Source organism: Acanthopagrus latus, chromosome 9, assembly GCF_904848185.1.
Source record: "Acanthopagrus latus isolate v.2019 chromosome 9, fAcaLat1.1, whole genome shotgun sequence".
Classification (NCBI taxonomy): Eukaryota; Metazoa; Chordata; class Actinopteri; order Spariformes; family Sparidae; genus Acanthopagrus; species Acanthopagrus latus.
This window is the reverse complement of record NC_051047.1, coordinates 25,500,932-25,516,322: the sequence shown is the minus strand read 5'-3', so window position 1 is coordinate 25,516,322 and position 15,391 is coordinate 25,500,932. Positions and strand designations below refer to the sequence as shown.

The 15,391-nt window shown below is 40.2% G+C and overlaps 1 protein-coding gene across 2 annotated transcripts in view; it reads right to left on the bottom strand.

Moving 5' to 3' along the window:
• Positions 1 to 1,601: 1,601 nt before the first annotated feature.
• gulp1a (GULP PTB domain containing engulfment adaptor 1a) overlaps positions 1,602 to 15,391 on the bottom strand; it is an 88,231-nt gene continuing 74,441 nt past the window's right edge. Inside the window, exons 5-13 of one of the 2 annotated variants that reach the window (XM_037110626.1) lie at positions 14,226 to 14,297; positions 9,873 to 9,971; positions 9,498 to 9,635; positions 9,190 to 9,306; positions 7,813 to 7,899; positions 6,669 to 6,899; positions 6,342 to 6,480; positions 6,163 to 6,257; positions 1,602 to 2,453 (exon numbers count right to left, since the gene is read on the bottom strand). In XM_037110626.1, coding sequence (XP_036966521.1) covers positions 2,382 to 2,453; positions 6,163 to 6,257; positions 6,342 to 6,480; positions 6,669 to 6,899; positions 7,813 to 7,899; positions 9,190 to 9,306; positions 9,498 to 9,635; positions 9,873 to 9,971; positions 14,226 to 14,297 — 1,050 coding nt within the window. In that variant the 3' untranslated portion in view covers positions 1,602 to 2,381. The remainder of the gene's footprint in view (positions 2,454 to 6,162; positions 6,258 to 6,341; positions 6,481 to 6,668; positions 6,900 to 7,812; positions 7,900 to 9,189; positions 9,307 to 9,497; positions 9,636 to 9,872; positions 9,972 to 14,225; positions 14,298 to 15,391) is intronic. The other variant, XM_037110627.1, reaches the window with a different exon arrangement.

The following is a 15,391-nucleotide window of genomic DNA, read 5'->3' as shown; positions in this document are numbered from 1 at the left end:
GGCTGTGAGTGCCTGTTTGCTTTGTATTTCTTGCTTTGCAACAAATTAAACAAAATGCTTGTTAATCCCCCCAAGTTCTTGTCATATTGATTCAGGTACAGTTAGGACTTTTATGTTGGCCTTTTTTTCCCACACATTTCTAGACATATTTTGTTTTAAAAAGACTTTTATGTCAACATGCAGGTTTTTTTTTTGGTTTTTTTTGTTTTTTTGTTTTTTTGTTTAAATGTAAGCTGTTTGTTTGAAAGTTTCATGAATGTGCCTTTAAGTAATTCTATTGTGACCATTTGGTTCATATTTGAGTATATTTATTATAGATTTGTAACTATTGCGAGGCTTGACTGCCTGCTAACACCCCAGAGGCAGAGAGGAAGCAGAAGAAGAGGAGGGGGAGGAGGAGGAAGAGGCTTTCCACACTGGAAGCAGATGCGTTTCATCTTTTGGAAATAAATATTGAAAATACTTCTCTCTGCCTGTTCTTGTTTCAGAAGAGTTCATTTAGTCCCGTTAAAGCTGAGCAATGCAGTATTATTTTTAGCGTTGTTTGGCAAAACTTCCATTATAACCTTTCAGCATATAATAAATCAAGTGTTAGGAGAAAATACTGAGTTCTGGTTCTGTTTAAGAAAATCATCCCCGTGGCGAGACAAGGGCCAATCACAGTTTATTTAATAAGAGGGTGTTAATGTTGGCTGTTCTTGGCAAAACACTGTTTATTCTCCATGTTATTGGCCAAAATTCGTTTTGTAATATTTGTATCACAGAGAAATGTTTGAACTATTAGGTGAAACTTGTTTGATGAAAACTGGTACAGACAGCTCAACTGCAGTACTTGGAAGTCCCCTGTTTGATAGGTAGACATGACTCTGCAAGGTCCCTTTTGGCAATTTGTGTTTTTCTTTTTACTTTTTTTTTTGTTTGTTTGTTTCTTGTCTTTTTGTCACTTGACAACATTATGGAAAGAAATTAAAATTTCTGTTTTTCTTTGTACAAAGTTACCATAAATATAGGTCCACAACACGTGGTGTAGAATTACAGTCCTCTGTTGGTCATGTAAGTGTGTACGTGTGTGTGTGTGCTTGCCTCTCATCCTGCTGGAAGATGGCACAGCAGTTTCTTCTTTTAGAGGGACCAGGAGGTTCAGCAGGGCAACTACCTTCTTCTGCTTCAAAACTGGGGGGCTTTTATGCTTATCCAGGGTGATACCAGGCAGGGATGTGATGTGAAACCACACATTTAGCATTGATGTTACCGAAGAAGTACCTCAGTGGACAGTTTCCAAATATATTTATGGTCTCAGTTGTTAGTTTTAAGTCTGCTTAACGACAGCAAAATGTTCATTTTGTAGATAATGGTCCCATTTCGATTTAGACAAATGGAAATTGAGACCTGATGATGGCACTACATTTAAAATAAAAATGCTTTTTAGACATTTTAGCACCAGGACTTTACCAAACATCATCCTTGTGGAGGTGCTAGAGGATCACCAAAGACTCGGGAACCATGAATGTCTGGTCCAGACTAATCTCGCATACTGGACCCATCTACCATCACTACCATTATATATTCTTTGAACTGTGGAAAATACACAAACACAAAAACACTTTTTTTTATTTATTTTTTTTTTGCGGTAAAATTTTCTTCAATAACTGTAACAGCAAAGTCAATGCAACCAAAAGTAAAATAATGAGAATAGTACTGTATATGGACAGAGACCATCCAAACAAAGTGCCCTCTGGTGCAAGAAAAGCAGACTAAAATCATGACAAAGTAAAAATATGACAAGTAAAATACTGAAATGGCGACTCAGACTTGTGAAATGCAAAAAAAAAAACAAAAAAAAAACCAACAACTCATTACAAAAACAAAACAGGTCAGTAAGCCAGAAAACAAATAAAAAATATCGAGTGGATTAATTCATGAGTGAGATAATGTTGAGTAAAATAAGCTATGTGATGTTATGGGTGAGCTGTGTTAATGATACAGACTCCATTTATTTTCTTTGCCAGCTTGTGTTTTGGCATACAAACAGGAATGTGTTAACAATACAGAATTCAAATGGTGCACACACACAAACTGTCTCTCATTATGAAAATTCTGTGTACCATTGGACATATTCGACTATTTACATCTCTCACTGCCTGTGCAAGCAACGGTACTCAAAACTACTCCTTCCATAAGTTTGTTCTTTTACAAAAATAGGCTCTTCTCTATAATGGATCTGAGTTTACCTTGAAATATCGAAAAAACCCATCTAAATGCAAATGCATATAAACCTCAAGATGAAAAACTGTAACATCTTGACTCGACCGTGGAGTGGATTTTGGCACTTCTTCATACAAACGAGTTAAAAGTACGCGACAAAGAGCATCTTCTTGGCATCAGCAGCGGCTATCGAGCGGGTCCAAAGAGAAGACTGTGCCCTCTAAGGTTAGTCCCATTTTGAACCCCTCCTGTAAGACAAGCCAGAGGACAGCGGTGGTGTTCAGTGACAAGGATGCGGAATCTCAGAAATTACATGTGTTATGAATAATGTTTGGATTAGAGCCAATGGGAAAAAGTCTCTGAATTTCTGAGGGTAAATTCTGAAGGAAACGCCAAACCAGAGATTAAAAACACTGCTGTTCTGTCATGCTCGGTCATGCATCTTGTTTGAGATCATAAACCATGAGACTAATGGGAGAGCACTGCTGAAATTAATTTACATAGAAAGTTAAAAGCCATTTTATTTTGCAAACTGTAGATGTACTGTAAAATTTTATATCAAATGTGACAATTATAGCACACTAATCTGCATTTATCGATGGAAGTGAAGTTTTTTTTTTCTTTTTTTTCCCTGGTGATTCATTTCTCTAATTGTCAAGTGAAAAAAATGTTCTTCAGAAAAAAAAGAAAAAAAATCGAACTGATTAAAAATGTTTTTGCAGGATAATGTGTGCAAACTTTTTTTTTTCAGGAAAACACTGAGTAGTATTTATTTTTCTGAGTGAAACCAAACAAAAAAGGAAAAAAAAAACATTTCAGGAGAAAAAAATTCATCTGCAAAATCAATTGAAAAGTGTTTTTGCAGGAGAATTTTGTTTATTGTGGGAAAATTTTGTTTTTTTATGTGTGAAACCTTTTTTTCGGGAAAAAACTTAAATGATCTAATGAACTAATTCAAAAAAATGTGCAGGATCATTTTAAATTCTTTTTTAAGGAAAAAAAAAGTGGGTGAAATGTTTTCCTCAGTGTCAAATGAATTAATTAAAAAAATGTTTTGCAGGACAGTTTTATAATGTGTGAAAACTTTTTTGTCCTCAGGAAAACACTGATTTTTTTCTTTATGTGTCAGAAAAGAACATTTCAGGACAAAAACAAAATTTAATGAGTGAAATTGAGTGAAAAATGTTGTAGCAGGAGAAGTTTATTTTTCTGTTTTTTTGTAAGATTCATTAAGTGATTGTCAAGCGTTCTTGCACACTAAACACAAAACATATCTATTGTGTTTTAGGAGGGTATATAACATTACTGTGATGTCTAAATTTCGGTAAGGAATGTGTGATATTATAATCTGCTGTCAGTATTTAAATGGATTTAATATTACAAAAAAAGAATCCTGCCTTAACCTTACATTTTTTTTTTCCAACTTTCACACATCACATTTAGTTTTTGTCTAGAAATCTTTTTCCTCTTCTGGAATTGTTTTTTCACTGGGTTTCACACAAGGAAAAAAAAGTTTTTTTCCTGAAAAAACAAAACAAAAAACAAAACAAAACAAACACACACACCCACAAATAAAATTCTCATGAGCATTTTTGTTACTCTATTTCACTCATGAGCTTTCAGAATTATTATTTTTTTCACTGATGGAAAAATGAATGCCAAGAAAGAAGGGGGCTTCCGTATTTATCACATGAAATCTTAGAGTTTGAAAAGTTTCCTCACAGTTATCTACATCAGCAACTCATCACACAAGCTGAGAAAACACACTGCTACTCAAACGCAATAAGGAATAAACACACTACTGAGAAAAAGACAGACAAATTTAGAGGAGAAGGTAAATTTGCACCACACAGGATTAGTGAAAACATGCAACATGCTCCAAACATGCAAACCAAAGACACAACCACTGTCACAGCACAAACACAGAGCAAACAGTACCAACCATCTCTGCCGCTACAGGTGGAAAAGACAAGAGGTGAATTCTGGTGTTAATAATTTAGAAGAGGAAGAATCTGAAGGAAAAGTTAAAAACAAGCAAGTCGGTTCAACATCGCCTCCTGCAGGTGAGTCTCAGCTGAACCTCAGCAGTTACTTTGCAGACAGGATCAAAAGTTTGAGCTGACATTCAGCTAAAGGAGCCATTATTTTCTAATCATGCTATAACTCAAAACCCTGCAATTTAATGCTTTACACAGACCAACAGAGAAAGACTGACTGGTGGTTATGGAATAAAACTGTATTTGTGATGATTTGACTGATAGTATTCCAACTCCAAACTACAGCAGTGGTTCTCAAACGTCTTTTAACCACTTATAAGAGGCAGTTCGAAAGCCAAACTCTCTTTCCTCCTCTGCTTGGGTATTAGCACACAGTAAAAGTAAAGTAAAGGAATTTAGTGGAATGAACTAATCTTCTGTTCGACTCGAGTCCACATCTCTGTTAATAACTTAAGGCAACCAAGTGTATCACTTTGTGTTGACGTCGGAAACCAAGCTGCCAGCTTACAGCGTCAGTATTTGATCTGGGGATGAGATTCAGTAATCAACCTTTCTTTCTCCTGGAAGTTACATTTTGTTGCTTTATTCTGCAAGTTTTATTTATTTCAATTAAAAATCTTATTTTAAAACGTGATGTCTTGTGGGTGGATATGTTGAGTTCAGAGAAGGTTTTTACTTCATTTAATGAAGTTTCTACAGAGAGGAGTTAAACACACATCACATTTCTCCTTCTAATATAAACAGAGTGAACCGTGATGTGGTTTCCAGTCGCTCCCCTCGCAGCCTCACATGTTGCCTTTGTACCGACTCTCTCTGGGAGCGAGTGGCTGCAACACGAGCAGCCACAGCTGTAAAACTGACTCTTAAAATGCAAATGGCGAGCAGAATTGACTGTGTGCCAGTGTGATCAAACAGTGGCTGATTGTTTGTCGTGTTCCGTTAACTTTCATCTGTTTGTTTTACACTGTAAATAGTCACATTAACTTAATAAAGCAGGAAGAGAAGTCAAGTTTTCAAGTTGATCCTGCTTCACATGTTTCACAGTGTAGCAAAATGAGTCAAGCGAAGGTATCTCACTGCAAACTAAAACTACCTACAGATACAAATCACCTGAACCCGATATTAATAGCTTCACTAATGAACTCTTATTTGTTTGTTTGTTCTGATCTCAGTAATGAAATCCTGCAGCTGCTGTCGGCTCCCCGGCCTCCCTGTAATGGCTCTGCGTCCCCCCCAGAGAGACTCGCCCCGCAGTCTGAGAACCACTGAGCCACACTGTCACTGATGATATGTGAGGCCTCTAAAGAAAGCAATGCAATATGAATGAGCCCCTCGTGAACGAGCGCTGATGGAGTTTTTGTTCCGTACTTCCAGACAGCGGGAGGTAATTATGTGTTATTCCTGATAAAACACAAAATGTTAATTTGTTGCTCCGCCAGATCATTTGTGGTTAAGTTCTGTTGAATGCTGAGAATATTCAACAAAGGGACACGCAAAAGTCCTTTTGATAATTAATTTCTAAACCAAACTGGTCTCATGTTCCTGATCAATTTAAATAAAGAAGTGAGTTCATTCACCCCTGAGTCAGCGGAGGGGTTTCATTAAAAACCCTATTGTGCTCAGCTTTTTTACACAAAGAACGGGAACAGGAAGAGAGAATTAGGTAATCCCTCAAATCTGCTTGCTTAACTGCTCTTTGCATGACAAACGTGACCTACAGTAACATTAATAATTGTAATAAACGGGGCACTGGAGCTCCCTCACAGGCCAATTAAGACCAAGATATGATTCAGCAGAGGTGCCGCCCGCCTCACAGAGCCTTATGCATACAAATATAGCAACAAAAGAGACTTTAAAAGTGCTGACACTGATAATAAAACAAACAGGAGCGCCGGCTTTCACAGTTCAGAAGCCTCCCTGCAGGTCCTTTTAAAGATAAAGCGGACAGAGAGGCGCTCACCTGCATCTCATCCAGCTTCGACTGAATATCTGGAGGGAAGTCAGCCGACCCACAGGTGAACGGATCAAATGGCTCGGCACCGAACAGATCTTTCCCTACGAACACAGACGGCAGATCTATCAGGAGCTGGAGAACTGATTAAAATGTGTGACTCATACGGCGATGAAGGAGCTACTCACTTATGTCTGGTGGTAATGTGGTGGGTGGTGGTGGTGGGCAGCCGTTGCTGGCAGGTGTGGGCACCAGCGGCGTCACAGGTGAGAACGGAACCATGTCGAACACGTCTGTAGACTGCGGCTTCATGGAGATGCTGCCCGCCTGTGTGTGAAGTCGGGTCAGATTTGCGAGAGCTTGCACTGAGACAAACCACACAGTTATTTTTATACAAAAAGCCAAGAGAAGAAGCAGAAGCAGCAAAAGTAAGATACAAGCAGCAGGTACTGAAGCCTCGAGGGCAGCGACAGAGCAAACAGAACAGAGGAAGAGAAAAAGCAGAGGGTTTTTACGCGAGGCCGCGGGATGCTGCACCCCTCGGTCGGCTTAGGAGGAAGGAGAGCGGGTTTGGCAGGCGGAGGAGTTAGTAGCCCGGCGGACAGGTTGGACTCCGGCGAGCTCATAGGAGTGAGCGTGACAGAGGAGATCTCCAGACAGGAGAGCGACTTGATGCTGTGACACCAGAAGAGAGAGGAGGGCCTCTGCAGCATGTACGCTTCGTTAGCTGCGTTTATGTGCAGCGGCTGAGGAAAGATCGCAGACAGGAAAACGAGCAGAGAGGCACAACATTAGTGAGTGTTGTAGAGCAGGAGAGGCGCAGGTAATTGCATTCGCAGCGGGCGCTCACAGGTACTGGCTTTTGGCCCAATTAGACGCCGAGCGTATCACATTTCTCATCAGACCAATCAGGTGTGTAATTGCTTGGCTTCAGTCGCGGCTCAGACCCTCACGACTGCCTCCAGACAGGTTCGGTCATCGAAACACTTCAGGTGCAGGTCGTGAATTTAATCAGCGAAGCAATATCAGCAAAACCCAGCTGTCCTCAAAATGCTTTAAAAAAGTTGCAAACTCAAATTTGTTCAACTTTAATTAAAAGATGGTCACGGAGATGGTTTGCTGTGACCGGGTTGCCTCCCTTAATGAATGTGAATGAATATGCATACGTTATTTTCTATATTGTTAGATTTGCATTGTGAGCATGCAGTTTACATTGTGCTCCATCTGGTGCAATACGTTAATATCACATTGTCATTGATTTGAATAAAGAAATAAATGAATGAAACAAAGTTTGAATCCTAAACGATTCGAGTCACATCACATTCACAAGCTGTTCGAGTTCGTCTGCAGACTTTGAAAGTATTATTGCAGTCAGACAATGTGAGACTTGAAATATGCGACAAACTTTGCAAACAAAATTTGGTCTTAGAGTTAAAAAGTTACATTCAGAAGCAATTAAACACACCTTTGATCAGCTAATGCTAGCTACTGTTAGCGTGCTAGATACTGCTACGCAGCAGATTTGATTGCCTGTTACCCTCAAGAGACAGAGGACATCCTGAGAGGATATTGAGGGTTAAACAAATGATCCTTAATGTGAAATCTAAACTTTCCGTCTTTAAACGTGAGGCCATGTGTGTTGGTGCAGTTTGTCCTTACTGGTGGCACGTGAGCAATCATCAGCTGTTCTTCAAGATCTTGAAGTTGTTGCTTCAGCTCAGAGTTTTCTGTCTCCAGCTCTTGAATCTGCACAAACACAAGAGCAGTTCAGTCATTTTCAGAGGACGCACCCAGCTGCAGCGTGATGTCTGGTATTGGACAATAATGGCCAATTTAACTGCAGAGTATTGCAGAAATTCTCGTAGGTGAATTAGGTTTAAGTGGACACATCGTTCATGATACTGCAACATCTTCACTGTGAAAAACCCCAAACCCAAAAAAAGCCTCATTAAAAACAGGTCTGTTCTTGAACAACATTGTGATAACAATATAGATTGTGATATACAGCAGTACTTTGTTAAAGTAAGTTACAGATAATACAGCAGATGGTGATGTCTGACTTTGGCAGAATTCAATGCAGAAACAAATTTGTGTACTCCTTCACATCGATGTGAAACCCCCTAAAATATTTATGTTACAAACAGTCTGACAGCAGACAAATTCATAATGTCTCATGAAATGTTCATCACACAAACCCTTCCATACAATCCACTAACAGTCCACTGACTAGCTTAACTCACAAAAAAACACTAAGTCATAACAGATCTACAGATGAAAGAATAACAGCCAGTGAGCTCAGTTTTCAGCCCACATGGTAGCACACTTTTTGAGGCAGGTGAAGCGAGAAACAGTGGTGCAACTTAAGCAACACGCTTTAAATATGTAGCCCATGTATTACGTTAAGTAAAAATGTTTGATTTCTGTGTTTTTGCACAACACTTAAATTAAATCTCTCTCAATGACCCTCGGCTATTTATGGCTAAATCAAAAAACTTTTAAGGTCTTAATTTTTTCCTCTCAAGGAACCTTGCACGTAATTTTACCTTAAAACATTTAATGTCTGGAAACATTTTCATTACATGCAAAGTTTTCGTGGAAAGTTTTTAAGCTTTTTTCCACGAAGCTCAGACCCCAGACGGCCCTCCAAATTGGTTGTTTTAGAAATGAATCCAAATGAACCTTAGAATAAATGTCACAGTGTTGTTTAGCCGCCTCAGCCTGTCCGTCAGTTAATCAAGTTATAATAATGTTTTAATAAATCACCATTTAAACAAAACCACTGGGGAAGCGCCACAGTTTCAGCAGGGTGCACAGTAATTCAATTCTGAGATTGGCTCGGTAACAACAGAGTGCTCCGTCATTAATATTCATTACTGACATTTTTCATCAACAGTTTAATTGTCCACGCTGGATCATTTGAAACAATCAATAAAAAACAAGCCCCGCATTAATTAACAAAAATATCAGTGTGTCAGCGTGCTGCTTAAAGCCCGTGTGAGAGTCAAACACGCTGAGTCGGCTGGACGAGTGTCGTACTCTTTTCTGCAGCGTCCCGATCTGTTTCCTGGTCTCCACGTCTTTGCCTCCGGACTCCAGAAACTTCTTGTAGGCCAAGTCGAAGGCCTGACCGATGGTGAGAGTTATCTCCTCCGCCTGCAGCAGGAGAGCAAAGACGTGATGATGATATTCACCTAAATGTCACTGCAGCCTAATTACAGCTGAGACGATCATTTCGTGGTTAACTCCAAGATGCCGTGAAACATATAAAATGCCTTCTGCCTTCTGCCAAAAGTGTTTTATATGTTATTTTCCTGCAAACAAACAAGGAAGCCGGAGACACTTACACACTTTTCACTGTCAAACACGTAGCAGAGGTGTTTGTTGGATTCGGAGTCTTTGCAGATGAAAGTGAATATCCTTTTATCCGTCTTGTCATCTGCACAGAAGGATATCCGGTGCAGCTGACAGTTGTGCTGCACATCCTGGAGAAAAAAAATAAAAAATACACACACACACACACACACACACACACACACACACACGCACACACACACACACAAACACAAGGCATTCATTATTTACCCACTTTATGAATGTTGACACCAAATCATTTCTTTTCTGTACACGGTGTTTGTTGTCAGCGGAACTTCAGGTGACACGTGTGGGCGTCGCTGCACCTGCTGAACGATGAAGAAACTCAAATATTTTTTTGGGCTCACTTTCGTCTTGGGATCGAGTATCTTCACGCCGTAGATGGAGATCTGCAGTTCCACTTTGGGGATCTTCTGTCCCTCTGACTTCTTGATGTGTCTCTGGAACTGCAAGAGGAATCCCAAACAGAAAAGTTTTAGTTTCAGACCCTGAGAGTCACGTGGAAGACAAAAAGCACATGGTAATGACATTTACTGTAACATTACAGCTCCAAGCCTGGTAACAGATCTAATCTAAAAATGTGTCCATGTGAGGGGCGGCCAAATCAATACCATCATCTATTTGATTGCGATCTCAATCCAAGATCTGAATTGCAATCTTTCTTCTCGATTATGACATGCCCCACAACCAGACACGACTGCTGAATTTCTACTATTGTGCCTTTAAACACATTACTTGTCTGCAATGTCCCTGAAAAGCAGATTGTTGAAGCCTTCAAGATCGGCCTCAGTCTTAAATTGTCATTGCTAATTTAAAACAGTCACCTCAAAAAGTTAAGCAAGCTAACAATTAACTGCTTGTTTACATATTCAACAGTGTTACAATGACATCTTATCCGCTGGATAACATTTATAATCGATGCGACAACGTTTGTAGACCTCAAAACCAAAACAACAAGCTAAAGTAGGCTAAAAAAAATTTGAAGAGCCAAAGGGAACTGCGTCATGAAATGTCAACACAATGAATAATCATCTTTAATGTGGATACAACACAACAGTCTGGTAAGGTCAGAAAATGACATCACTTTTTTTTGTATGACATATCATGATTTAACGATTTCTAAAGTCTAAGACAACATACAGTCTGCTATCATGATAAAGATATACTATTGATATATTTCGCTGCAGTAGTGCAAAAAAAAAAAGAAAAAAGAAGACTTTTGTAAAACTTGAAAGTGGATTAATGTCAATAAAATGTGTAATGGCCCCATAAAACACATCTATGCTTTGGACTAATATCGGCCGTATGGGATCTTTAGAGAGCAAAGAACATACGAGCATTAAGGTTAAAGTGTTTTAAAGAAGATTAACGGGGAAATTAAAGGAATCAGTGATTCAACCACCGTGTCACTCCTTCCAGCGCTGCCAAGAAAACAATTTAAGTCATTCACAGTTATTTTGCCAACTGACATAAATACTAACGGGAGCTGGCAGTCGGTTAAAATGTCTGTTAAGGGGAGAGCGAACACTGTCAGCGAGAGAGACACTGCATCATTATGTGAGGAGGCTTCCAGGAAGCTGATAACAGCCTGCGAGTATTTCCAGATCTTAATGTATGTAGAGATGGAAGCTCAGGAAGTGTCCACCACAGCGGTGAGAACGAGGGGAGGATTTAATCTCCAGCTGCGAAACACTTGCCCCGATTTCACTTTCGAAGTGAAACCTCGAGAGGCAGATGAAGTGTGTGTGAGAGATACCGCAGCGCTTTTCACAGCCTCCAACGTTACAGCACCTCCAGGCTTACAGTAACATGATGCATTCGGTTGTAATCAAGCCGTTGTGAGGCCTCGAGTAAAGCTTCTATAATTCAACTTATTTACTTTCCAGGAGCCTGCAGACACAGTGAGCGGGGGAGTGACCTCTCCGGGTGAGTTACAGGGTGACTTAACATTCTTGAAAACACAAAGGCGTTTATGTTCTGAGTGATATGAGACCACAATATTTGACCACAACTCTTTGCTCGTTTTTTTTATTTTTGCATGACCAACAGTTTTCTTCTCCTCGCATGATCTTTGTAGTGAACAGCCCGTCCTAATTTGCCAGTGTATCTGGGAGAGTAACCATGGAGCCTCGGTCCACAAACAGGCCTTTGGAGATCAAATGTAACGTAACAATAGAGGTACAGGTTTGGGAAAACAGTCACCCCCCCTACAAGTGGCCTCACAGATTCAGCTCTTGGCAGGAGAGGACAGTCGGGAGGCCAGCGGGCAGCGGCCAGCTCAGACACATTACCAAGAAGCTGTGAGAACGGAGAACCTTTTCTCTGCAATGTGTTCCCATGCGGGAAGGCTGCGCTGCTGGTTTAGTTCGACCTGATTAATGTTGAGGAGTGAACTCGGGTTAAGTGTCATTCACCGGGGATGTTTGGAGACACTGGGCCTGAAAACTAAAGCCCAGAACAAATAAAGCTGTTAGTCAGCACTTTACAAAATGACACACTGAGTATTTTACTGGGAACTAAGACTCAGTTAAAAAGAAAGGTCTTTGTCCTGGTCCAAGAAAACCAACTCTGACTCTTGGTAATGTGACGGGACTTGAACGCTGGTCTCTGATGTTGAACTCACATCTTTACACCCTCCCAGTTCAACCTCAACCTTTAAATGGAGGGCCGGGATACACCCTGTCAAATCTATGTGGTACCATAAGGGTTTTGATGACAACAGGTCTGAAGGTGAAGACTGACCTGATGCGATCAGATCACTTTACAGCATAATAATAATAATGACAAAGTGAGGTTAGAGTACGAGCTCTGAATGGAAAATGGTTCAGGAAGCAAAGAAAACTTTGACCTTCAGCTGTTGTTCCACGGCTGGAAAAAAAATCCATTTGACTGCAGAACAATGGGAGGGACTGTGATGTTTGATAAAAAATGCTGGTCGATTTTGGTTTGATATGTGGCAGTTTATGGGACGCTTGAGAAAACTAGCTACTAGAAAAAAATATTGAATTTCAAGAAACAAATATGTGAAACATGATTGTAAAGGTTTACTCTCAATGAGGAAAATATCCACAAATGTTTATAAAAAAACATCATGGGTTGAATTATGATGGTGCTCTTGTCAGTATTTTATAAAAAACATTTGTAATCTCCAGGTCATTCTAGTGTCTATCAGCTCATTGTTTTTGCTTTCTGGCCTGAACTTTTTCTGTTTTGTTTCAGTCTCACTGCTTTCATCGGCATTCGTAGACAGGCAGTAAAAACCCATCTGTGTGTTACCTGTTCAGCACAAGTCAGCGATTGTCTGTTTTGGTTCTTGCAACTTACTCTAAACTGTCGAGTCCATTGTCCAGGAATATGCTTTCAGTGGAATCATGCTTTACTTTTTAAAAGATTCTCATTCTTGCACACTAAACTGGTTCAGAACCAGGAGAAAAGCAGGTTCTGCAGTGTGAATTAAGTCTTTGATTGCAGTAGTTCAGCCCAAAACTGGCAGAAAAGTGTGCTGGATTGCTGGATAACACCCACTTTACAAGAAATAGAAATAGAAAATCTGAAACATTTTCGTACAAAAAAACACAGATTGTTCCCTCAGGAGCTGTTTCGATGAGCTAAAAGTTAAGAGTTGGTTAACACGCTGGTCGTGTCAACTTTTAAAAATGTTATGTTTACAGCTTGTTGCACTTCCCCAAGTGAGCAAAAGAGTCAATGAATGCAGGTTAAAAGTAAGGTTAAAAACACAATTCTGTACTTTTTGGCCTCTGGGGTTGTTGAAGCAAACAACAAACTATTTACATATTATCTAACAGACACAGCGCAACATCAGCGTTCACTTGAATTATAAGTTGCATATTTACTTTCCTTTTGAGCCCTGAAGCATAAAGTGAGTTTATCAGGGCTTTAATACAAAAAACAAACAACAAAATTAGAGAGAGGAATGTGTGGGCGAGAAACCAAAACATTGAGCTAAAAGAGGCTAAAATACTCAATTTCTTTACGGGTTTGTTATGACGAAGTTTAGTAGTACAGATTTAATCTATGCATGAATGAACAAATCATATGTTAGCACATTGTGTTTTTACAGTAGCTTCAACAACACCAACAGTGTAACTTCATAAAAGATCATATTGTTTCAAGAAATCTATTTTTTTTTTCAGCCCATTATTATGCAAATCTAGTCTATAGCGTCTAATTAGATCATGTACTTCAGTCTAGGAGCCAGTGGTGGAGAATATTAGGTGTCAAGAGATTTTATGATGTGTCACTGAGCTCCGGCGGGGTACACTACAGCAGCTCTGCTTTAATAAAGTGACTCCATAAGTTAAAAAAATAAAAATAAAAATAATTAAAAAAAATGGCGTGTTGATATTTCAAGAAAAAAAGCAGTTATGGTTGGAGGATTCGAGCTCGGAGTCGGAAAACAACAGGTTTCACGGCAGATAAACATCCGCTTTTATTGAATTCTACATCCACCGCGGGAAGGTCAACCGAGCAGACGGCTGTGCTTATCCAGCACTTATAGGCATCCACACTCGGGGAGCTAAAAAAACTCCAAGGGCACCTTGTTGGTAACTGATGAGGGAGGGGAGCATTTGTCACTCACTCCCACCTCCCCCCTGATCCGAGTCTGCAGTCCCATCCGGACGCTCGAGAACACTCTGCTGTCCTTTAGGCTGCAGCTTACTGCGAGGACTGGCTTTTACCTTCAGCTTTCGGACTGCATCCTTCACAACTTCTGTGCCTTTGGGGGCTTCAACCTCTGTGTTTCCAAGGAACTGGAACGAGAACACAGAACAGAACAGATCTATGATGTGACGTCAACACAACAGAGACGGATATGATGATAAATACAAGTGAAGAGAAGAGTGTGTGCTTTAGGAAGGTAGATTAGAAGAAGACGAACACCTTTTCATTAGCATAGCAATCACAGATGACATTTGAGTCAATATCATCCAGAATTCATTATTCTGAGTTTGGAAAAAAAATGTCAATAACATTCATAATAAATTATTCATGCTCACGTCCTTCGGAGACATAAATGTACCATCTCATAAGGTTTCAACTGCCTAACCCTGAAAAGCATCCGCCTGTACAACTGAGGAATGCACGTATGATACTGCACAAACGGCCGCACAAGGACAGACACAGTTCTGGGCGGCACTTCTGCCGTCCTCCAACAGATGGAGCCATTAACCTTTGAGCCTGAACACGGAGCTTCTCCATCTGGCAGCGACAGCAGCAGCACCAGCAGCAGCAGCAGCAGCAGCACTTGTTCCGGTCACACACACTGCTCCACTGCCTCCTGAGCTTAATGTGTGAAGCCTGTTCCAATATCAGACTTCATAAACACCGGTGTCAGCGCCTTAAAGGTTGGGAACAACAAAATAACAATGCCTCTCTCTGGGGCGCGGCTCAGACGGACGTGGATGGTTCTCCGTGACATGACAAAAAATCTGTGTGAAGCTTTCCATGACTGGGCTCTGATAATGTCCATTGTCCTTGTGTTTCTTGTTCTGAATGACGCTTTTCTCCTGCACAGTGTTCATTTCATAAACTTGTTAATATGAATCTGATGAATTGTGAAGCAGGGTGTTCACGCTGAGACAAAAACCGCCTGGGAGTCGCTTCAAAGGAGCAAAATATATTATTTCAGTTGAAACAACAAAGAAAAATGAATTAAAATGCTCAAAATAATGGGAAGAAATAGCAATTTTGACACAATGACATCTATGTATGGTGTTGCAGAGGTATCTACTTAAGTCAGTATGCTAACTAGCTAGCCGCCTGGACACTAACATTCCCACGGTACTCAGAGGTCAGCTAACATGACCGCTAGCTGCAAGGTTAACTGAGCTCCCTAGCTAACTGC